A 25,966-nucleotide genomic window follows, 5' to 3' on the forward strand; every position below is an offset into this window, starting at 1 on the left:
CGGACTCCCAGCTCAAGTAAATTTTAAAAATTTTTTAATATATACTGTGTGTCTGGCCTGACCCGACCCCAGCCCGAAAGCCGGACTTGGAAGAGGGGCCTGACCCGACCCCGACGCATGTCGTCGGGTCCTGTCAGGTTCGGGTTGGGTAGCAGGCCTTTACCACACATCCTTCTTAAAGTGCAGTGATCAGAACTGGACGCAATACTCTAGTTGTGCCCTAACCAGAGCTTTATAAAAGGTTCAGCATAACTTCCCTGCTTTTGCAATTAATATCGCTATTTATGAAGCCCAAGATCCCATATGCTTTGCTACCCACTCCCTCAATATGTCCTGCTACCTTCAAAGAGGGATGCATGTGCACCCCCAGCTCCCTCTGGTCCTGCACAAGCTTTAGAAATATGCCATTAAGTCTATATTGCCTCACCCTATCCCTTCTGCCAAAATGCATCACCTCACTTCTCTGCATTAAATTCCATCGGCCACTTGTCTGCCCATTCTGCTAGCCTATCTATGTCCTGTTGCAGACAGTTTGCATCATTCTCAATGTTTGCCACTCCTCCAAGTTTGGTAACTTCGGCAAATTTTGAAATTTTACTCCGTATTCCAAGTCATATATAAAGCAGTGTTCCCTTGGGGAACACCACTGCCTACCATTCTCCAGTGCGGAAAGCAATCATTTCCCAAGACTCGCTGTTTTTTGTCATTGAACCACATTTTATCCAATTGCACACTTACCCTCCTATTCCATGAGCCTCAATTTTGTTAACCAGCCTTTTATGTGATACTTTATAAAATGCTTTCTTAAAATCCATAGAGACAACATCCACTGCATTCCCTTCATCAACCTTCTCTGTTACTTCATCGAAAAATTCAATTAGATTAGTCAAGCATGATCTGCCTTTTACAAATCTGTTCTGGCTATCCTCAATTAACTCAAACCTCTCCAAGTGCCTATTGATTTTTTCCGATTATTGTTTCTGAAACCTTACCCACCACTGATGTTAAACTAACTGGCCTGTCGTTGATGGGCCTGTCCTTATACCTTTTCTTGAAAGAAGGTGTCACATTTGCCACTCTCCAATCCTCTGGCACCTCCCACATATCTGGGGAAGAATGGAAGATTATGGCAAGCCCTTCTGTTATCACCACATCCACTTCCTTTAGCAAACTGGGATGCAAGTCATCTGAACCAGCTGACTTATCTACCCTAAACATTGCCAGCCTTTCCAGTACATCCTTATTCTCGATTTTTGCCCTATCCATTGCCTCTCTCCACTTCTACCAATACTTTGTCAGATTACTCTTCCTTAGCAAATATTGATACAAAGTACTCATTAAGTATTGTAGCCTTGCCCTGCACCTTGTAGCATATGACCCTCTTTGTCCCGAATAGGGACTACTCCACCTATTACCTGTTTACTATTTATATACTGGTAGAAGATCTTTCGGTTCCCTTTTATGTTGACGGCTATTCTGTTCTCATATTCTCTCTTTGCCAGTCTTATTTTCCTCTTCACCTTCCCACTCAACTTATTGTTTTTGGCCGGTTTCTTACTTGAAGGATTCACCTGACATGCATCATATATCCACCTTTTTGGTTTCATCATTATATCCATCCCCCTCGTCATCCAAGGAGCCTTGTTTTTGGTTCTGCTACATTTCACCCTTGTTGGAATGTACCTAGCCTGTACCTGAAGCATCTCATCCTTAAAAATGAGCCCACGTTCCTTTACAAATTTTCTTGTCAGTGTTTGGTTCCATTTTATCCTGGCTAGATCCCTCCTCATCGCATGAAATTAGCCCTCTTGTAATCTAGCCGTTCTACCTTGCATCATTCCTTGCCTCTCTGTATTACATGTTTAAACCATATGATATGATAATCACTTTTAACCACGGCCCCCCACGGACACTTGGTCCACTTGGCCTACCTCATTCCCCAGCACCAGATACAGCAATGCCTTCTTTCTAGTTGGGCCGAGAACATATTGATCAAGGAAGTTCTCCTGAACACAATCCAGAAATTCCTCTCACTCCTTTCCCTTTACTCTCAAATTATCCCAATTGATATTTGGGTAATTAAAGTCACCCAATATCACCATTCTATAGTTCTTGCATATCTGTGATTTCCCTGCAGATTTGCTCCTCTATCTCTCACTCTATTTGGAGGCTGATAGAAGCATGCTACTGGGGTATTCTCAACTCTAATCAAATGGATTCTGTCCTTGCCCTCTCAGGGACAGCCTCTCTTTCCAATACTACAATATCTTCCCGAATCAGGTTTCCTAAGAGTTTTCACTTTGGGTAGTTATCCGGGTGCAAATTGATCTCAAAATTGTGCTAGTTTTAAGAAGTGTTATTTTTTGTTTAAGTTTTTACTAATACACTTGAAAACTCTTCTATGAGCCAACATAATTGGGCAGCATTTTATAATAATTTTTTTTAAATTGCATTAAAAATATTCTGATACATTTAATAGCAGTAATGTGGTGCAGTTTGATTAACGTAGCTGAAGATAGGTTTAATCACAAAAGCATTTGTAAATCAGTGTTTAGTCCACTGCCTGTAAGTAAAGCAATTTTAAATAACAAATAACTTTAAAAAAAAAATACAGAACCATTTAAGTTAGATTAGTGGACTGTAGCCAATTTCTTAGTAAATTATAATATTTAAAAGTGTCTTCGCATGTAAGAAAAATACCTAATTTTAAGAGCCTCCTCAAAGACTGACAAACAGGTGCATTTTAACAAAAGTCACCATGGCAATTAATTCGATCTGGCACTGTGGCCAGTTCTGTGGGTGGGGTTGGTTTCCCAGTATGATATGTTTTAAGTATGAAACTCATTTTAAAACTAAAAGATTAAATCTACTGAGAAAGATTGAAGTGAAATCCTATGAAGACATAAAATAATCCAATACCTTACAGCAGTTACCAAGCAGGATCTGCTGTTTGCTACCTCGGCACATTACCAAAACCTTTGAGACATCAAGGAAAAGGACAGATGCTCCAGGATGTTTTGAAAGTTGGACCTACCCATGAAAGTAATCTGAAATAATCTAGGATAGGGTTGTTTTAAGCGATTCAAAAAATAGAAATCAGTTTGTTCTTTTAAAAATCTTAGTCAATTGGCCTCAGCAACCCTGAGCTAGGCAAGAGAGAGAGAAAAAAAAACAACCACGATGGTGCCAGGGTAAAGGACATCACAGAAGGGGTACAGAATATTCTGGAGGGGGAAGGGAGTGACCAGATGTTGTGGTACACGTAGTTACCAACAGAGAGAGAGAGCAAATATTGAAGTCCCATGGTCATACTTTCAGGAGCTAGGGAGGAAGTTAGAAAGTAGGAGTTCAAAGGTAGCAATCTCTGGATTACTCCTAGTGCCATGTGCCAGAGTAGAAATAGGAAGATAGGGAGGATCAATGCATGGCTTGAGGCATGATGCAGGAGGGAGGGCTTCAGATTCTTAGGACACTGGGACCAGCTCCGAGGCAGAAGGCACTTATTCAAAAGAGATGGGTTGCACCTCAACAGGACTGGGACCAATGTCCTCGCGGGGAGGGTCACTAGTGTGGCAGGGGAATGTGCACTAGCTAATAGAAGTAGAAAAAAAGAGAAATAAACGCATTTCTCCTGGAAAACCTGCCAAACTGATCTTCAATGTTGCCTGAAAAGGACTGTTCTAGAAAGATCCCAGTGACAGTGGTCTATGCATATTTGGGACGCCAAACCAAAAAGAGACAACTGACATCCTTCCATATATTCTCTTTTCCTTTACGAATTAGCAAGTGTTTGGCCAAAGTATTCTTTTTGTCTTTTTTTGTAACAGAGTTCTGAAGAGAAAATCTCAATTTTTTCAGGGTGTGTGTGGGGGGAAGGGACTGATAATTTTGCTGTTTATTAAAGAAACCTGGTTAGTGTATTTTATTCTAGGATAAAGAGTAGAGTTTGTGATTGACTGTATCCGTAACTGGGTAAACATCTAAATATATGTTGTGACCTGTGGAGAAGTGGAACTAGAAAAAAATAGTGCACTCCTCTCACCTCAGTCGCAACAATTTTAAGAAAGCATTTGACAAAGTACCGCATAAAAGGCTGGTTAACAAAATTGAGGTTCATGGAATAGGAGGGTCAGTCAGTATAAGCTTGGATAAAAAAAAGATAGCTTAAGGACAGAAAACTGAGAGCTGTGGTAAACCAAAACAGAAAATGCTGAAAATACTCAGGTCAGGCAGCATCTGTGCAGAGAAAGACAGAGTTAACGCTTCAGGGCTGTGAGAGCTTTCATCAGAACTGGCAAAAGTTAGAAATGGGATAGACTTTGAGCATGTGAAAGGGTGGAGTGGGGAAGGAGAACAAAAGGGAAGGTCTGTAAGAGGGTGGAAGGCAGGACAGATTGAATGACAAAAGGTTTCATGGTACAAAACTAAAAAGGGAGTGGTAATGGGACAAGTAAAGAAACAAAAAGGTGTGTCTGGATGAGGTGTGAATGGCAGGACTGCAGCCATCCAAACACAAAGTAAGGGATTAAGAAAGAAACAAGAGGGGGGAAAGAAATGAACCAAAAAAAAACCATGAGAAAAGTAAACAAAAGGGGGAAAAGGTGGCAAAGTGGGACAGGGTGAGTTGCTCTTGATAAGCGCTGGCACAGACACGACAGGCTGAATGGAGTCTTTCAGTGCTATAACCATTCTATGATTCAGTGTCGAGTCCAGAAGACTGGACAGTGCCCAGTCAAAAGATTAGGTGCTATTCCTCGAGCTTGTGTTGAGCTTCATTAGAATACTGTAGCAGGCCAAGGACAGAAAGGTCAGAGTGGGAACAAGGTAGCATTTCCAGTCTTTGTTTCAGATTTCCAGCATCTGCAATATTTTGCTTTTGTTATAGTGCTGTGCTAAATGGCTGCTTTTCAGACTGGAGGATGGTAGATGGTGGTGTTTCCCAAGGTTCACTGCTAGGATCATTGCATATATATAAAAAAAATTGCTTGTATATTGGAATACAGAGTAAAAATTTCAAAATTTGCCAATACCATCAAGTTTGGAGGTGTAGTAGATAGTGAGGATGATACTAATCGACAGCAACAGAACATAGATAGGCCAGCAGAATGGGAAGTGGCAGATGGAATTTAATAGAGGAGTTTGAGAGGATGCATTTTGGCAGAAGGGATAGGGAGAGGCTTAATGACACTGTTCTAAAGAATGTGCAGGGACAGAGGGACCTAGAATGTGGCTTGAACCCATGTGCTGCTGACTCAGAGGTGAGTGTGCTATGACTGAGCCAAACTAACAATTATTATGGATAGATGTGATATTGAAGAAGCACCTTACTTTTTGTAGTCACTCAACATCCATCCAACAGCACACAATTAAATGAGTAGTATTAATTTATCATACCGTTTGTTATTACAAGCTTCTTGATGCAAATTCTCACCTTGGATAGTATGCGGAATAGTTCATGTAGAACTGGGCACCAGCTGGGTAGTATGCTGTTGAAGGGTGGAGAGCCCGGGGACTGAAGAACACAGGTTGCTGATAGAGAGCTGCATTTTCGGCTGAAATAACGGTTGCCTGTGTTGGAAACGTATTGTATGTTGAGGGCGACAAGCCTAGATTGGAAAACAGAGAAATCATAATATCTGCTCGTGTGTAGAAAGCTGTGCAAGTACCTAAGTTCTAGGAGATTTTCTAGTCCATAATAGATATTTATCTAACCCGTCTGAGTATTGTAGAGGCAATTTATTTTCTTCTCCACCCCAACCCACTTCGGAGCCAGTAGCTCATAGCTGTAGGGTCTATATGCAACAAAAAACCTCTGGTACTTCGCCCAAGTGGCTTTTTTTTTAAAACACAAAAAAAAGAGTCTAGATTTTAAATTCTCATCCTGGTGTTCAAATCCCTCCATGGCCTCACTCCTCCCTATCTCTAACTGCCACCAGCCCTACAATTCTCTGAGGACTCTATGTTCTTCCAATTCAGACTTCTTGTACATCCTTTATTTCTTTCACCCCACCATTGCAGACTAAGCCTTCAGCCATCTAGGCCCCAAGCTCTGGAAACCTCTCCGCCTTTTCTACCTATCTCTCATCCTTAGACGCTCCTTAAAACCTACCACTTTAACCAAGCATTTGGTCACCTGTCCTAATATCCAACTTGGCCCGGTGTCAAATTTAATCTTGTAACATTCCTGTGAATCACCTTGGGATGTTTTACTACATTAAAAAGGTGCTATAGAAATGCAAGTTGTTATTTTAGATAGTGAATATTAATGACTTATTTGGCCGAAAGAGGCATCATAGATGAGCCCAATATGGTTACCATATGGCATCGCTGAATTCCACACTTAAAGCTGATTGGTAATAGGATTAGAGGGGACCTGAGGAAAAACTTTTTCACCCAGAGGGTGGTGGGTGTCTGGAATTCACTGGCCGGATCGGTGGTAGAGGCAGAAACCTTCAACTCTTTTAAAAAGGTACCTGAACATATATCTGAAGTGCTGTAACCTGCAAGGCTACAGACCAGGTGCTGGAATGTGGAATTAGACTGGGCGGCTAGTTTTTTTTCAGCCAGCGCAGACACGATGGGCTGAATGGCCTCCTTCCATGCCGTAACTTTTCTATGGTTCTATAAGAAAATCAGCAGAAGATAATCAAAGTAAAAACCTTTGGGGAAACATTTCGCTTGTGTAACACTGAGACTGTCCTGGTGGTTAATTGCTAACTGAGCAAAGGTTGAGGACTGATCCTAAAATCTTTCAAATTTAAATGCCTCAGTGCAACAATAGGTGAATCCATTACCGAGAAAAAAATATTCCAATGGTTACAGCTACTATGGTTAATAAAATTTTGACTTGTACATTGCTTACATTTTAGATTACCGTTTAAAGAGCACATTTTATTCTTAAAATATTACAGGTTAACTGAACCAAATTTCTACATATTTTCCGAATTCTGTTCTTAACACTGGCTTATAAAAAGGTTTGAAAACTTTTCTGTATATTTTGGAAGCCTTGATACATGTTTAGAACTCAGTGTTAGACTGTTTAGTGGTCATTACTGAATGAGCAAATACAAACAGCTCAACTCAAAGCTCTAGATCAGTCATTTTCAGGGATACAGTGTCCAATGTGGTGAAACTCACGTGTGTTCTGGCCTCATGAAGGCAACACATTTTGGTACTTGTTTAACAGTACCTATTTTCACCATATGTCAAAATTATGTAAAGGCCTCTGGAGACAGTCATGTTGTTCTGAATCACATCCAAAAGAAAATATATTGAGACAGTTCACAATTTTGTGTGAAGTTAGTCACAGAATTTAGGTTTGTTCTCTTCAGAATTCTGTTATCAGCATTACCACATGACAACCAGTGGCAGAAGACAAGTGCTTTGTAGTGAATGAGGAGGAAAAAAAAAGTCAGGCATTGTCATGTTGGGCGCCTACCTGCCAAGAATGAGGCACATTAATTTTATCATGAACATTGATTTTAAACTGTTACTGGAGTGAAGAAAGTACCTGTTAAACAGATCAGCCATGGCTGGAAAAGACATTTGCATATTAACAGATGGTGGTTGGAAGGACAAAGGACCATTCCCTGTCACATTCAACCCACAATGGACCTTGATCACCAGGTATTGTATGCAAGAGGAGCATTCCAGAGACTGCTATGGTGATACAACCCAAGACATGGTCAGACCAGTTAGTCACATGACTAACCTGCTTGGCAACCTGGGGATTTCTGAATTGGACAAACAGTTTGAATAGAGAGTGCCTGTTTGCTCCTGGACTGAGAAAATCTCTCCTGTCTGCTCCCATCTCTTTCTCACAAGTCTCTGAATCCACTGAAGACACATGAACGCCAAGAGAGAAAAGTCTCCTACAGTGAACAAGGTTTCAGAAGAATACTGGGCCCCAACGAAAAGCAAAATCTACCTACAATCAAGGACTCTACAGTGAGCATGAAGAACCGTAACAAAATCTCTTCAGATATTACCTCAAACTTTTCCATTTTATTTTTCTTCTGCTCTTTTTACATGTGTGTATCTTGTATGCATGCTAGTGTAGGAGCGTCGTGTATGAACAGGCATTAGCCGAATTAGAATTTAAGTTTAATAAATTTCAACTTTTCTTCTTTAAACCCAAGAAAGCCTGTTTGTGCTGGTTTCTTTGCCTTATAATTGGAAAGCGGTGAACAAGGATTCACCAAGGGGGAGCTAAAAACACGGTGTGTTTAAAATTAAACCCGGTTATGGTAAGACCATGTGAAGGCTGATAGGAACCCCTAGACACCTTTGTCACCTGGTCATAACAGGCATGAACAGTGAGAGAAATATATTGGATGGTATATTCTTACTAAAGCTGGACAGAAACCTTTTTGGAAAAGGCATAATTGGATGTTGTACAAAACTACAGCTTCCTATAAATGGTGGAGGTGAGAACAGTATGTTGGAGATTAAGTTGGGATGTCCATTGGTAGGAAAAATGAAGTTCAGGTAGATTATATTAGAGGGGGGAAAATATGGCATAGTGGTAATGTCACTGGTCTAGTAATCCAGAGGCCTTGCCACAGCAGCTGGTGGAATTTAAGTTCAATTAATTAATAAAAATGTGGAATTGAAAGCTAGTTTCAGAATCGGTGCCATGAAACTGTTGTCGATTGTTGTAAAAACCTATCCAGTTCACTAATGTCCTTTAATGAAGGAAATCTGTTGACCTTACCTGTTCTGGCCTACATATGATTCCAGACCCACAATAATGTGGTTGACTCTTAACTGCCCTCTGAAATGGCCTAGCAAGCCAGTCAGTTGTCAGGGGCAATTAGAGATGGGAAACAAATGCTGGCTTTGCCAGCGATACCCATATCCCAAGAATAAAAAAAAAGTAGCTTTAAATTCAACACTGGGTCTTCTGAACCTTAAATTGAAGACCTCATTCAGAATGCTAGAAGTGGCTATTAAAGGGATTTAAATATAAAAAGGATGAATATTTTAAATTTGAATCATTGGGAGAGGGGGAAAACAATGCTTCATTTGACTTGCTGTGATCAATGGCATGGGAGATTCATTGGTATTATTTAAATGTTGATGTTGGTCTGACGACATCTGCACATTTTGACAACACACCAAGCTCCTTTTAATAAATCTTAAACTGTTTAAAGCAGTGGTTCTCAACTCTTTTTGGTTGAAGGAGCCCTTTTCAAATGGATTAGTAATCACAAACGCCTAACTAAATTACAATACTACATAATATGAAAGCAAAACATGTAAAGAGTGTATTAATAACATTTTTAAGAAAACAGGTATTGAGTTCTAAAGACGGGTGTGTCTGCTGCTTGCTGCAGAGTCCTTCTATGCTTGGCAGAAGCCCAGGGAGAGCAGAGCATGGAGGAAGCACGAGGAGAGGAGGAGGAGAGCAGAGCACTGGGGAAAGCGCAGCACAGGGAGAGCAAGATTCCAGAGATAGTACTAGAGGAGTGGGGCAGAGCAGGAGTACAGTGGGGAGCAAAGCACACCTCTGGTCACTGCTCACTTGCTTTCTCTTGACCAGGGCATACTGGGAAGTTAACCACTTGCCCTATGTCACAGACGCCAGGAAGGTTTCTGGAGACCTCAGTTTGAGAACCACTGTTTTAAAGAAATAGGTGCCCTACGATGACCAGAATAGGCTACAATTAAAAAGAAATAGTGTACTGTAGAAATTTTAAAACCCCTTTCCCTTTATTTTTCAGTATAGAGAATATCTATTTAACCAGTGCTACAGTGAGTGCATGCACACACCCTTGCAGATATTGAATAATTATTCACAGTAGAGGAAGAGGATAGCATGCCAGGCGTCACAAGTAAACCAATATGGAATCAGAGCTGGGAAATCAAAATTAACATAAGCAAAATTACAGTAAGAAGAAAACAATGGAATTAAAGAGTGACAAATCCCCAGGTCCAGATGGTTTCCATACTAGTTTTTTTTTAAAAAAGGAAATAGGTAAGACACTGCAGTTGTCCTAACTATAATCTTCCAAAGTTTTTGATTCAGGAACTGTTCCTTTGTTTTAGAAACTGCACATGTCACTCCACTATTTGGGAAAGGAGAGGGTGAAGCCAGGGAATTTTTTTTTCAAAACTTCACTCATGGGAGGTGAGCGCTGCTTTGTTGCCAGTCTCTAATTGCCCTGGAGGTGGTGGTGGTGAGCTGCCTTCTTGAACTGCTGGAGTCCATGTGGTGTAGCTACATCCACAGTGCTGTTAGGAAGGGAGTTCTGGGATTTTGACCCAACAACAGTGAAGGAATGGTGACATAGTTCCAAGTCATGATGGTGTGGGGCTTGGAGGGAAGCTTACAGATGGTGGTGTTCCCATGTGTCTGCGGTCCTTCTAGGTGGTAGAGGTCGTGGGTTTGGAAAGTGCTGTCAAAGGGGCCTTGGTGAGTTGCTGCAGCGCATCTTATAGATGGTACACACTGCTGCCACTGTGTGCTGATGGTGGAGGGTGTAAATGTTTAAGGTGGTGAATAGGGTGCCGATCAAGTGGGCCACTTAGTCTCGATGAAGTTGAGCATCTCGTGTGTTGTTGTAGCTGAGCTTCTGGAGTGTCGTTGGAGCTGCACTCATCCAGGCAAGTGGAGGGTATTCCATTACACTCCTGACTTGTGCCTTTGAGATGGTGGACAGGCTTTGCGGAGTCAGGAGGCAAGTTAGCCGCTGCAGAATTCCTAGCCTCTGATCTGCTCTTGCAGCCACAATATTTATATGGACGGTCCTGTTAAGTTTCTGGTCAATGTTCAGCCCTGGATGCTGACAGTAGGGGATTCAGTGATGGTAATGCCATTGAACGTCAAGGAGAGATGGTTAGATTTTCTCTTGTTGGAGATTGTCATTGCCTGGCATGTGTGTGGTATGAATGTCACGTACCCTTCATCAGCCCAAGCCTGAATGTTGTCCAGGTCTTGCTACATGCAGGCATGGACTGCTTCAGTACCTGAGGAGTTGCGAATGGTACTGCACAATACAGTCATCAGTGAACATCCCTACTTCTGACCTTATATGTTGGAGGGAAGGTCATCGTTGCAGCAGCTGAAGTATGACACTAACCTGAGGAACTCTGGCAGCAACGTCCTGGGCCGAGATGATTGGCCTCCAACAACCATAATCATCTCCCTCTGTGCTAGATATACCTCCAACCGAGAGCTCCTCCGCCCCCCAATTCCCACTGGCTTCAATTTTGCTCGGGCTCCTTGATGCCACATTCAGTCAAATGTTTCCTTGATGCCAAGGGCAGTCACTCTCACCTTATCTCGATTTCAGCTCTTTTGTCCATGTTTGGACTAAGGCTGTAATAAGGTCTGGAGCCAAGTGTCCCTGGCAGAGCCCAAACTGAGCTTCGGTAAGCAGGTTATTGCTGAGTAAGTGCTGCTTGATAGCACTGTCAACAACACCTCCCATAACCATGCTGATGATTTAGAGTAGATTGATGGGACAATAATTGGCTGGATTGGATTTGTTTTGCTTTTTGTGGACAGGACATATCTAGGCAATTCTCTACATTGTTGGGTAGATGCCAACGTTGTAGTTGTACTGGGACATGGCTAATTCTGGAGTGCAAGTCTTCAGTACGACAGCCGGGATTGTTATCAGGGGCCATAGCCTTTACCATATAGAGTGCCTTCAGCAGTTTCTTGATATCAGGTGGAGTGAATTGAATTGGCTAAAGACTGGCATCTGTGATGCTGGAGACCTCAGGAGGAGGCCAAGATGGATCACGCACTCGGCATTTCTGGCTGATGATGGTTGCAAATGTTTCAGCTACGTCTTTGGCACTGATGTGTTGTGCCCCCTCAACATTGAGGATGGTGATGTTTGTGGAGCCTCCTCCTCCTGTCAGTTGTTTAATTGTCCGCCACCATTCATGACTGGATGTGGCAGAACTGCAGAGCTTTGACTGATCCGTTGGTTGTGGGTAAAGGTTAAAAAAAAATGGAAAAAATGCACATAAAGGCTTGATGTCTGAAATACAGCATATTTGTTTCCGAACTTTGCCTTTGTAGCAATCAGATTTGCACTGACTGGACTTATGTTGCACAAGTGGTCAATGTTTTGAATAACAGTTATTGGATTTTCCTTGAAATTTTCAATGATTTTTTTCAAATTCATTGATTTATTTTTCTGAATGTAAAATTTGCGATGTGCCTTTCCTTGAGTTACAACAGTACGCGTGAGTTTGCTTTGCTGTCTATCACATGCTGCTTCCGCTGTTTAGCATGCATGTAATCCTGTGTTGTAGCTTCACCAAGTTGGCATCTCATTTTTAGATATACCTGGAGCTGCTCCTGGCATACTCTCCTGCACTCGTCATTGAACCATGGTCGGCACCCTGGCTTGATGGTAATGGTGGAGTGAGGGATTTGCAAGGCCCAATGATTACAAATTGTGGTTGAATACAATTCTGCTGCTGATGGCCCACAGCGCCTCATGAATGCCCAGTTTTGAGTTACTAGATCTGTTCCTCCGAATCTATCCCATTTAGCATGCGGGTAGTGCGACACAACACAATGCAAGATTCACAACAATTCAGTGTGAATCTCAGAATTGTTACAGTGCAGAGGCTGCCATTCAACCCATCGTGTCTGCACTGGCTCTCCGAAAGGTCCTGCATGGGAGATTGGTCAAGAAGGCAACAGCCCATGGGATCCAGGACAATTTGGCAAATTGGATCCAAAATTGGCTTAGTGGCAGGAGGCAGAGGGTGGGTGATGGTCGAGGGTTGTTTTTGCCATTGGAAGCCTGTGACCAGTGGTGGTACTTGTCCTTGGATCACTGAAGGCAGCAGCACAGGTAGATAAGGTGGTCCAAAGAGACTAGTAAACAGATTAAAATGTCATGAACAGGTACAGAAAATAATCAAAAGGCTATTGGAATGTTGGCCTTTATATCTAGAGGTCTAGAGTACAAAAGGCTAGAAGTTATGCTAGAGCTATACAAAGCCCTTGTTAAACCACACCAGAGTATTGTGAGCAGCTCTGGGCACCAGATCTTAGGAACAATATACTGGCCTTGGAGGGACTGCCACGTAATTTACCATAATGATAGCTGGATTCCAAGTGTTAAATTATGAGCAGATATTACACAAACTAGGACAAAAGCAAAATACTGCAGATACTGGAAATCTGAAATGAAAACTGAAATGCTGGAAATACTCAGGTCAGGCAGAATCTGTGGAGAGAGAAGCAGAGTTAACCTTTCAGTTCTGATGAAAGGTCATCAACGCGAAACGTTAACTGTTTTTATCTCCACAGATGCTGCCTGACCTGCTGAGTATTTCCAGCATTTTCGGTTTTTAATTACACAAATTAGAAGGTTGAGATAATTTGATTGAAGTTTAAGTTATTGAAGGGAACATGTACATTAGGTAGAAAAACTATTTTCACAGATTGGAGAGTCTAGGACTAAAGTGAATAGTCAAAAATTTAAAGCCAAACTTTTCAAGACTGACTTTAGGAAACACTTCAATGTGCAAACAAATGGTAGAAGTTTGGAACTTCTGCATATGGCAGTTGATGCTAGGTCAATTGTTAATTTTAAAATATGAGATTGATAGATTTTTCTTCGCCTAAGGTATGGAGATATGGGGCAAAAGCAGATATATGGAGTTAGGGCGCAAATCAGTCATGATCTCAGTGAATGGCACAATAGGCTCAAGGGGCTAAATGGCCTGCTCCTATGTTCCTCTAAAACGTAGACCTACATTAGAGAATGCTGTTTATTTTAACAGCTTTATGAAATATAATTGCATCAGATAGTTAATTTACTATCGACCAAGATTAGGGAAATTTATTTACATGTGGAAAAGAATGGTTGGTTCTGTTAATATCAGTGATTTCATGGAAACAAAGCACACAATTTAACAGTTTTGCTTTTAGTCGTAATTCCAATTTTCTCCCATCTGAAGCTGGGATATGGTTTCCACAAGTGCTGCCACCTGCCATTCTTGATTTGAGAGCCCAGTCTGTAAAGACCAGCAGGTCTTTCCTCCATTGCAGGCATCACAGCCAAGCCCAATGCTGACCTTATCTGATGACCATAAATGCTTATTTCTGGGTGACTTCTCTTTTCCCCACCCCATCCCCACCACAGGGCAGCAGTGACTAACTGTAAACCTTTAGTGTTGCTCCATTTGAGATCACTAACTCAGCATAGACCAGGGATTGTAAATGAGACCATCCTGGTCTACGTGGCATTAGTTGTTAGGTTTTTTGTTTTCCATCAATACACAGATGCATGGAATTCCCAAATACTAGTTGACATAATTTGCATTTATATAGCACTATTGATGTAGAAAACATCCTAAGTACTTCTGAGAAGTGAGAAATAATGGGCACCATGCTCGAGGAGAGATTAGGAAAGATAATAAAAGGCTGTGTTTAAGGAGGATATTAAAAGGACAAGTAGAGAGGGAGAAGGGTACAGGAAGAAAATGGTACAGCATGGGAAGATGCAGCCTCCAATTGTACGGTGAAGGAATGTTGCGGGGGGGCGGGGGTGGGGCGTCAGGCAAACCTCCCACCTGCCAAGACTGAGGCACACATTATTTCGTCACATGAACAAAAAACTTAAAATTGCAAGCCCTGACTGGAAGGACATTTGCATAGTGCTCGACAATGTTGAAGCAATGGGGACCCAGCAGTTGCTTCCCCAATACACAGAAGTAGGCAGACCAGTTTTAGTCACATGACTACCATCCTGTTGCAGAGAATTTGAACTTACAACAAAGAAATTGGAACAGAGCGCCGTGTGGTCATGGACTGAGAACATCTCCTCTCCTGTCTGCCTGCTTTCGTTGCTTCCAACGGAACTGAATCTTGTGAAAATACGTGAAACTCAAAGAAAGGTTTCCTACGTGAACAAGGTTTTAAGACGACTACTGGGCCCCAACAAAACGCAAGACCATATCTTCAATCAAAGACTACAGAGAGCTTGAGAAACAGCAACAAAATATTGCCGCAAACTGTTCTACTTATCTTTTCTTCTCCTATCTGCATGTTTATATCGTGTGTGCATGCTAGAGTGGGCACGTCATATATCCATAAGCATGAACCGTATTAGAGTTTAAGTTTAAGGTTTAATAAATTTAATCTTTCTTCTTTAAACCAAAGCAAGCCTGTTTGTGTACATTTCTTTGCCTTATAATCGGAAATTTGTGAACAAGGATTCACAAAGGGGGAGCTCAAAATAGTGTTTAAAAATAAAATCCTGTTACAATAAGACCAGGTAAAGACAGCCAAAGACCACTAGACACATTTTTCACCTGGTCGTAACAGGGAGACACAGGATGCAGGAGTCATAGGAATGGAGAGTCACTGGGTTAGTGAGCAGCAAGGCAATGGAGGGATTTAAACACAAGGATGAGAATTTTAAATAAGACATTGGAGAATTGTGAGCCAATCTATGTCAGGTGATGAACAGGCAGGATTTGGCGCACAGTGAGATACAGGCAGTGGAGTTTTGAATGAACCCAAGATTACAATAATGTGGCGGATGAGACGACAGCCAGTAATTGGAGTAGTTGAGTTTGCAGTAAATGCATGTATGAGTGTTTCAAACAGCAGATTGGCCAAGGTAGGCAATGTTATATAGATGGATGTAGGCAGTCTTTTTCATTGATGGGAAATTCAGTTTGTGATTGATCAGAACGTCGCTGGTGCAGTTTAGTTCAAGTTGAGGCAATAGCCAGTTAAGGAGACGGAGTCGGTAGCTGTAAGGGCATTGAAATTGTGATGGGATCGAAGGTAGCAGTCTTAATGTTTAGCAGAGTGCTCTATCACGCACCTTCCCTTTTGTTCTCTTACCCACCCCTACTTTACTTGCTTAAAACCTATTGCATTTCTAACATTTGCCAGTTCTGATGAAAGGTCATAGACCTGAAACGTTAACTCCACTTCTCTCTCCACAGATGCTTCCAGACGTGCTGAGTATTTCTAGCACTTTGTTTTTATCAATCTCATGTTTGATTGGTAATGAACAAGAGCAGGAGATTTCTTTAACAGTGGTAATTGCATGGAGTTTAATTGCTGAAATCACATGAGATTCCTGAAGTCCTTCAATGCTGATATCCTGCACTGTGGGCCTATGTCTCACCCATACTTCCAAATTACACCAACTCGCTCAATAGAAAAAAAAAAGAGAATTAACACTATTTCACCAACAGCTACCCAGCCTAACCCTCACCACAATTTGTCATTACCTCAGAAAATTACCCTAGTTTGAAAAGGGGAATTGCAAAAGCCCAGTAAGAAAGTAAAGTAAGATATAAAAGTAAGTTAATAGGTTTCCCATGGGATTAAGGCATTGGTGCCTGTGAATTTAAATTAAGATCAGTTAATTTTGAAGTCCTACTTTAATTGTTACAAATCTCACCAAGGAAACTTAAAAGCTTTCTTAGGAATATGAAAAATTCTATTTAATTAGAACAGCCATTTTTGCATGAGACTGCTGAATAAAAAAAAGACAATTAAAGGGGAGTGGTTTGTTACCAAAAGGTCTCGAGTGCTGATTTTACATTCACCGTTAACTTCTGGCAGTAAGGTGCCAATAGCAATTTTGGTATTTATTTGGACTGCAGGCATGTAGCTACTCTATTGGCCCCATTATAGTATTCAATGCTGGAATGTTAGACTTATCAATTGCAACTAACTATATCATTTCCTCCTCTAATTCACATCTAAAAACAAAATAAGAAAAAGGTATTAAAGCTAGTTTCCATCCCTTTTCTGATTATATTTGGTGATGGCAGTTTAAGTCAAAAAAGCAGCATCTAGAAACTGGGTGGGTCCATTGGTTGGAGCATTGTCCTTACACCTTTGGGACCTGGATTTAAATCGAGCACAAACTAATGTTATGAATGTCCCATATAAAATGAGTTTGGGTGGTTTCAACATAGACTTAGTAGGTCCACAGAACAAAACTACCTGTATGCAGACTATTTGGTACTTGTGCTAATCTATGGGTCAGAAGAGAAGATGTTACATTCTTCATAGAACAAAGAAAAAGAAAATTACAACACAGGAACAGGCCCTTCGGCTCGCCAAGCCTGCGCCGATCCAGATCCTCTATCTAAACCTGTCGCCTATTTTCTAAGGGTCTGTATCTCTTTGCTTCCTGCCCATTCATGTATCTGTCTCGATACATCTTAAAAGACGATATCGTGCCCGCGTCTACCACCTCCGCTGGCAACGCGTTCCAGGCACCCACCACCCTCTGCGTAAAGAACTTTCCACGCATATCCCCCCTGAACTTTTCCCCTCTCACTTTGAACTCGTGACCCCGAGTAATTGAATCCTCCACTCTGGGGAAAAAGCTTCTTGCTATCCACCCTGTCTATACCTCTCATGATTTTGTACACCTCAATCAGGTCCCCCCTCAACCTCCGTCTTTCTAATGAAAATAATCCTAATCTACTCAACCTCTCTTCATAGCTAGCGCCCTCCATACCAGACAACATCCTGGTGAACCTCCTCTGCACCCTCTCCAAAGCATCTACATCCTTTTGGTAATGTGGCGACCAGAACTGTACGCAGTATTCCAAATGTGGCCGAAACAAAGTCTTATACAACTGTAACATGACCTGCCAGCTCTTGTAATCAATACCCCGTCTGATGAAGGAAAGCATGCCATATGCCTTCTTGACCACTCTATTGACCTGCATTGCCACCTTCAGGGAACAATGGACCTGAACACCCAAATCTCTGTACATCAATTTTCCCCAGGACTTTTCATTTCCAAGATCGCTCATATTGATAAGTATGAAAACTTTAAAAATAAAAATTAGTGGCTTAAAACTATTACAACAGCTGTAAAAGGCGTTAGCTACAAAATATTACTACACCTGCCACCTCAGAATGCAGCACAAATAATGACTACAGTTCCTGCAATCAAAACAAAAGGGCTCTGCCTCTTTACCATGTTAATTTATAGGTTTGAGGCCCAATGATTAATGAGCAATTATGCACTTTGGCTATAATGGATGGGTGTGGCCATTACCTTGCTAGTTTAATGATATTAGGTTGAAGTATTATTAACTCCTCTTCAGCGCAAGCAGGATTTCCCAGTAAAACTTGTTCTTAATGGTGCAGTATCGTTTAGTAAAATTATGTTCTATTATTGTAAGTATACTAAATAAAGGCATGCACAATGATGCAATCAGTGCTGAGATAAGCCAGATATGGAGCCCACCTCAAAAAAAACTTGCACTTAATTTAATTTACTATCCAAAAAGGAGGTAGCTCCTGTTGATCAAATCATGGTGCCATGCTCCTTCATTCATTGCCTTCATAATCTAAAAGCCTTATTGAGAACAGAGAGGTGGGGAATTAAAACTAAAATAGCAAAGGTAAAAATAGATATAGGATAATGTCTCCTTTAATTGAGTATATTTTCATTGTAAACTATATCTTGTCCACTCATCCCCTTGCCCCGAAGGCACTAATGCACACTCACTAGCTACCGTCCAGTACCTTCCCAAACAGAAACATAGAAAATAGCATCAGGAGTAGGCCATTTGGCCCTTCAAGCCTGCTCTGCCAATCATTATGATCATGGCTGATCATCCAATTCAGTAGCCTGTTCCCACTTTCGTCCCATACCTTTTAATCCCTTTAGACCCAAGGGCTATATCTAACTCCTTCTTGAAAACATATAATGTTTTGGCCTTAACTGCTTTCTGTGGTAGTGAATTCCACAGGCTCACCACTCTCTGGGTGAAGAAATTTCTCCTCATCTCAGTCCTGAATGGTTTACCACGTATCCTTAGACTATGACCCCTGGTTCTGGACTCCCCCACCATCAGGAACATCCTTCCTGTATCTACCCTATCAAGACCCGTTAGAATTTTATAGGTTTCTATGAGATCCCCCCTCACTCTTCTGAACTCCATCAAATATAATCCTAACCAACTCAATCTCTCCTCATATGTCAGTCCCGCCATCCCAGGAATCAGTCTGGTAAACCTTCACTGCACTCCCTCTATAGCAAGAACATCCTTCCTCAGATAAGGAGACCAAAACTGCACACAATATTCCAGGCGTGGCCTCACCAAGGCTCTGTATAATTGCAGCAAGACATCCCTGCTTCTGTACTCGAATCCTCTCGCTATGAAGGCCAACATACCATTTGCCTTTTTTACCACCTGTTGCACCTGCACGCTTACCTTCAGTGACTGGTGTACGAGAGCACCCAGTTCTCGCTGCATATTCCCCTCTCTTCAGTTTATAGCCGTTCAGATAATAATCTACCTTCCCGTTTTTGCTACCAAAGTGGATAACCTCACATTTATCCACATTATACTGCATCTGGCATGCATTAGCCCACTCACTCAACTTGTCCAAATCACCCTGAAGCCTCTGTGCATCCTCCTCACAACTCACCATCCCAACCAGTTTTGTCTCATCTGCAAATTTGGAGATATTACATTTAGCTCCCTCCTCTAAATCATTAATGTATATTGTGAATAGCTGGGATCCTAGCACCAATCCCTGCGGTACCCCACTAGTCACTGCCTGCCATTCGGAAAAAGACCCATTTATCCCTGCTCTGTTTCCTGTCCGCCAACCAATTTTCTATCCATCACAATACAGTAACCCCAATCCCATGCGCTTTAATTTTACATGCTAATCTCTTATGCAGGACTTTGCCGAAAGCCTTCTGAAAGTCCAAATAAATCACATCCACTGGCTCCCCCTCATCAACTCTACTAGTTACATCCTCGAAGAATTCTAGCAGATTTTCCCTTTCGTAAATCCATGCTGACTCTGTCTAATTCTACCACTGTTCTCCAAGTGCTCTGCTATAAAATCTTTGATAACGGAATCTACCGACGACAGGCTGACTGGTCTATAATTCCCTGCTTTCTGTCTACCTCCCTTTTTAAAATAGTGGGGTTACATTAGCTACCCTCCAATCTGTAGGAACTGTTCCAGAGTCGATAGATTCTTGGAAGATGACCACCAATGCATCCACTATTTCTAAGGCCACTTCCTTAAGTACTCTGGGATGCATACCATCAGGCCCTGCGGATTTATCAGCCTTCAATCCCATCAATTTCCGCAACACCATTTCTCTACTAATACTGATTTCTTTCAGTTCCTCTCACTAAGCCAACATTTCTGTTATGATATTTCTGTCCTCCTTTGTGAGGACAGAACCAAAGTATGCATTTAGTTGGTCAGCCATTTCTTTGTTCCCCATAATAAATTCCCCTGTTTCTGACTGTAAGGGACCTATACTTGTCTTCACCAATCTTTTTCTCTTCACAGACCTATAGAAACTTTTACAGTCAGTTTTTATGTACCCCACAAGCTTGCTCTCATACTCTATTTTCCCCTTCTTAATCAATCCCTTGGTCCTCCTTTGCTGAATTCTAAGCTACTCCCAATCCTCAGGTCTGTTGTTTTTCCTCGCAAATTTATATGCCTCTTCCTTGGATCTAATGCTATCTCTAATTTCTCTTGTAAGCCATGGTTTGGCTACCTTTCCCGTTTTACTTTTGCGCCAGACGGGGATAAACAATTGTTGCAGTTCATCCATGCGCTCTTTAAATGTTTGACATTGCCTATCCACCGTCATCCCTTTAAGTAACGTTTCCCTGTCAGTCATGGCCAAATCGCGCCTCATACCTTCATAGTTTCCTTTACTAAGTTTCAGGACCCTTGTCTCAATCAACTATGTCACTCTCCATCTTGATGAAGAATTCTATCCTATTATGGTCGCTTGTTCCCAAGGGGTCTCGCACCACTAGATTGTCAATTATTCCTCTCTCATTACATAATACCCAGTCTAGGATGGCCTGCTCTCTCGTTGGTTCCTCAACGTATTGGTCCAGAAAACCATCCCGTATACACCCCAAGAATGCCTCCTCTACGGTATTGTGACTAAAATGATTTGCCCAATCTATATGCATATTAAAGACACCCATAATTCCAGATGTTCCTTTATTGCATGCATCGCTAATTTCCTGTTTAATGCCATTCCCAACATAACCACTAAAGTTTGGGGGTCTATATACAACCCCCACTAATGTTTTTTGCCCCTTAGTGTTTCTCAGCTCTACCCATACAGATTCCACATCGTCAGAGCTAATATCTTTCCTCACTTTTGGGTTAATTTCCTCTTTAACCAGCAATGCAACTCCACCGCCTTTTGCTTTTTGTCGGTCCTTCCTAAATACTGAATATCCCTGGATGTTCATTTCCCATTCCTGGTCACCTTGCAGCCGTGTCTCCATAATCCCGACTACATCATACCAGTTTACATCTATTTGCACGATTAATTAATCCACCTTATTGTGAATGCTCCGTGCGTTAAGGCACAAAGCCTTAAGGCTGGTCTTTTTAACATTACTTGTCCTCTTCCCAATATTTTTCACTGTGCCCCTGTTTGATTCTCGCTCTTGATTTCTCTGCCCATCACTTTTCTTATTCCCCTTACTGTCTTTTGTTCTGGTCTTTGATCCCCTCTTCTCTGACTCCTTGCAAAGACTCCCATCCCCCTGCCATTTTAGTTTAAACCCTCCCCAACCACTCTAGCAAATACTCCCCCTAGGATATCAGTCCCGGTCCTGCCCAGGTGTAACCCATCAGTTTGTACTGTTAACCTCCCCCAAAGCCAGTCCCAATGCCCCAGGAATCTAAAACCCTCCCCCTCACACCATCTCTTCAGCCACATATTCATCTGATGTATCCTGCTATTTCTACTCTGACTAACACGTGGCACTGGTAGTAATACTGAGATCACTACCTTTGAGGCCCTACTTTTCAACTTACTTCCTAGCTCCCTATATTCTGCTTTTAGGACCTCATCCTTTTGTTTTACCCATGTCGTTTGTACCAATGTGTACCACGACCACTGGCTGTTCATCCTCCCCCTTCAGAATGTCCTGTAACCGTTCCAAGACATCCTTGACCCTCGCATCAGGGAGGAAACATACTATCCTGCAGTCTCTTTTGCGGCCACAGAAACGCCTACCTATTCCCCTTACAATTAAATCCCCTATACCTATTGCATTCCCACATTTTCTACTCCTCCCCTGTGCAGCAGAGCCATCCATGGTGCAACGAATTGGGTCGTTGCTGCTTTCCCGAGAGGCCATTCCCCCCAACAGTATCCAAAGCAGTATATCTGTTTTGCAGGGGAATAGCCACAGGAGATTTCTGCACTGCCTGCCGAGACCTCTTGCTCTGCCTGGTGGTCACTCATTCCCCTCCTGCCTGTGGGGTATGAGCCTGCAGTCTGACCACCTCTCTATACATGCTGTCCACAATACTCTCCGCCTCGTGGATGCTCCACAGTGTCCCCAGCTGCCGCTCCAGCTCCGAAACCCGGAGGCCATTCTTTGTATGCAACTGTCAGAGCACGGTCCTTTCATCCCTATCCCAGGGCACTGAGGTCAATTGTAGTAACTGACGACCACCTTGACTGAGACCAGGTACATCAGCACAGATCAGCAATCAAATCAGGGACCTTCTGGTAAATGCGATTCTTGCACATTAACTTTTCTTTGTCTCGTTTTTATTCAGCATTCTGCATTGTTTCCAGTTTTCTCCTCATTTATTTTCATATGGAGTTAGCATTTAACGTAAATAAGATTATTCAGTGAATCATCATAACTTTAATGATTATGTTGAGTTCAAATACAAGGACACTTATTCTATTCAGCAGCTTTTATCAATTTAAAAAATGTTACATCTAATTCCATGGATAGCCTATTTTATCAATAATATTTTCTGAAATTTAGCCAACCACAACCAAAGAGACAATAAACCAGTACAAGCTAAACCTCAGAACATGGTACCAAATTTTATGAATCAGAGAACCAGGAATATGAAGAGTCATAAAGTTCCAGCACCTACCAGCGAGCAGCGTAGAGCACCATCAAGAGCCAAGCAAACTTACATGGTAACTTACATGGCGGTGGGGACAAGCCATTTCGATTTAAAATGCCACCCATTAATACAAAGTTCATTTCCTCAGCTGAACACTGGAATACTTCAACATATCTGTCCTTCATTGTTCTTTTGTGACGCCTCTGAGAAGTCAGAAATGCTCGATCTGATGATTTCATTTGGATAAAGGCATCACCTGAAGGACGGCCCTAAAATTGTACACATGCGATTGTTAATAAGTAGGCAGGGACAGCAAAGTTTCCATTACTATACAAATACATTTGTTTCATTTCGCACTTTACAGAAAGCAATCACTTCTCCAGTATGCTTTGTTAACACAACCAGAAAAACTGAAGAAATTTGATCAATGTAGCTATTTTCCAAAATGTTCTTTGCACAATTTCTGCTCGATAGAAAACTAGTTTTCATGGAAGTTGTCCTTTTGGCCAATTTGTCAGTCTGCATTTTTTATCCAAAGTTTACTTGGATGGGAAATATTTTCCATAGAATGGAATCTTACCGCCTTTAAAAGATTTTCGGAGGTTGGGACCAAAAGGGGGTCCCGACCCTGCTGATGGTGCCTGGCCACCCACCTGTGATCTCACCAAGAGGTGGCCAATTAAGAGGCTGCCTCCAGGTGCACCTTCCAATTAAGAACAGCAGGCAGGACATCGATCCAGCTGGGTCAATTTGAGGGCCTGCAGAGTTTTCTTGTTGGCAGCCCTACCAGGAGAGTTGGGCACTGCTGCAGCTGGCAGGAGAACACGAGGACATCAAGATGGAGGTACTCTCTGAAGATATAGGAAACCTTTAAAATTATTTGTGGCCACAGTTGACAGGCCATCACTGTGGAGGGTAAATAAAAGTTGTTGTGCTGGCCCCTCAGTCTGACACTGGGAAGCCACCTCCAGGGACCTGCCAGGCTTTGCCCATAGGTGGGGCCCATTTGCCGCTGTTAAGATCCCAGTAGCATTCCCAATGTGGCCCCAGGTTGCCAGTTAATTGGCACTAATTTGCCACCTCGCGCTGCAAGATTGGTTGGAGGTGGGAACACGTCAGATGGCTGACCCTACATGCCATTTTCAAAGCCTGCCCCCACCAAAGCCACCTCTGTGCGGCTGGTAAGATTCTGCTCATGGTATCTAAAAACCACCAATTAAGCCATTTAAAAGTTATGTATACAATTAAAGGCAAACAAAATGCAATTTTTAAACATCTTCAGGTTTCCACTAGGTGTGGCAATACCAGAATTCCTGCTCTTGGCTGATATCAGGTGACTCCTGGTGGAATGTGTGCAGAAAGAGTAGCCACTTGGGAAGATAAAATAGCTGGCATAGCCTATGGCACTGTACAGCAGCATACAATCTGCACTTTCAGGGACTATCAGAGCCCAATATTTAATTATTGACTAGGCTCATGCTTGCCTGCAGCAGACGTCCTCCCCATGATTGGAATGAACAGGGTTAAAAATGGAGAGGGGCTCAAATATTTTTGAACACTGCATGAAGTGCAGTTAACCACCTGCCAGCTGTTCCCACCGGGAAGGAGGGGTTAAAATTGGGCCTTGCATATCTGGGCACAGCTTGGGATGAAATATCTCCAGTCACGTACTTCTACAAAAAACTTTTACTATAAAGGCTCCCACTGAGAAAATCGGTGGGATACTCCTTCAAAGCTTGTTGCTTATCCAGTAATGTTACCACTAGCTAAGAACTAGGTAAAAAAGTTACTGTTGCCAATGCTGTGTGTGCTAAACATTCATTGAATATCAGATATCTCCATTTAGAATTTAAATGGCATCTTAGATTCATAGAGATACAACACCGAAACAGGCCCTTCGGCCCACCGAGTCCGCGCTGACCATCAACACCCATTTATACTAATCCTACATTAATCCCATTTTCCCTCTCACATCCCCATCTTTCCCTCAATTCTCCTACCACCTACCTACACTAGGGGCAATTTTTACAATGGCCAATTTACCCATCAACCCGCAAGTCTTTGGCACGTGGGAGGAAACTGGAGCACCCGGAGGAAACCCACACGGTCACAGGGAGAACTTGCAAAGTCCGCACAGACAGTACCCGGAACCGAACCCAGATCGCTGGAGCTGTGAGGCTGCGGTGCTAACCACTGTACCACCCTAAGACCATTTACTTTTCAAGCCTGGAAATCATAGCATATGAATGTTGAACACATTTGTAAGATGTTTCTCTAATACTTGAATTTAAGCATTAACCAGTTTTAAATAGGTGAGTTAACGCCTCTACTAAAATAAAATGTAAGAATGTCAAATAAATAATATGCCCTTTTAAATATCAATCGTTTTCAGACAATAAGCACTTTCAATAAATTAACAAACTTTCTGAATGAGTCAGTCAATCTAGGTAATGAACCCTATATCATACCTGCAGAAGTAATCTTGTAATATTACTTATTTTAATTTGGAAAAAGTTTTCCTCCTGATTTCATATATCACATTTAATGCTTGGTGCCATTGACATTTTTAAATCTGATTAGAGATTCTTCAGAAAACTTGATTTACTTTCTCACCTGTTGATTTAACACCATGTGCACTCCATGAGGTCGAATATCACAAGTAAATTCGCCCAGGAACTCGAGAATGTCCTCAATGGTGGCAGCATAGGGCAATCCTCGCAAGCGGATGCAGTCCCGTATATTAGTAGAAGGCACAAACGGCTGAGGGAGCATAGGAATGATAGGAGCAGGGGCTATAGGAATGAGGGGCGTGGATGTATACCTGTTAAGAACCTGTAAAGAATTCAACCAACCCAAAAGGATATTTTAAAATTTCTCCAGCAAATACATTCTTTAACCTAAGAAAATTGCCTTAGATTTCAAATTTCTGTAACTAGAAGTAGTAACGCGTCTTGCTCTTTAAATTAAAATATTACTAAACTGCACAAATAAATGCAGTTTTCATTATGCCACCTATTAAACAAAATGTGTTAAGTAATGATAAATTCAGGTTTGCGCCCTATATTTTGTAATTCAATTTACAAAACAAAAAAAAAGGCTATTTGGCAT

At 41.9% G+C, this 25,966-nt stretch overlaps 1 protein-coding gene across 5 annotated transcripts in view; it reads right to left on the reverse strand.

Annotated features, from left to right (window-relative positions):
- Nucleotides 1-25,966, reverse strand: part of LOC137369552 (epithelial splicing regulatory protein 1-like) — an 82,971-nt gene that overhangs the window by 26,883 nt on the left and 30,122 nt on the right. For 4 of the 5 annotated variants that reach the window (XM_068030817.1, XM_068030819.1, XM_068030820.1 and 1 more), the window contains exons 11-13: nucleotides 25,472-25,690; nucleotides 22,929-23,127; nucleotides 5,432-5,606 (exon numbers count right to left, since the gene is read on the reverse strand). In XM_068030817.1, the coding sequence (XP_067886918.1) occupies nucleotides 5,432-5,606; nucleotides 22,929-23,127; nucleotides 25,472-25,690 (593 nt within the window). The remainder of the gene's footprint in view (nucleotides 1-5,431; nucleotides 5,607-22,928; nucleotides 23,128-25,471; nucleotides 25,691-25,966) is intronic. The other variant, XM_068030818.1, reaches the window with a different exon arrangement.

The sequence above is a fragment of the Heterodontus francisci genome, chromosome 5 (genome assembly GCF_036365525.1).
Source record: "Heterodontus francisci isolate sHetFra1 chromosome 5, sHetFra1.hap1, whole genome shotgun sequence".
NCBI lineage: Eukaryota > Metazoa > Chordata > Chondrichthyes > Heterodontiformes > Heterodontidae > Heterodontus > Heterodontus francisci.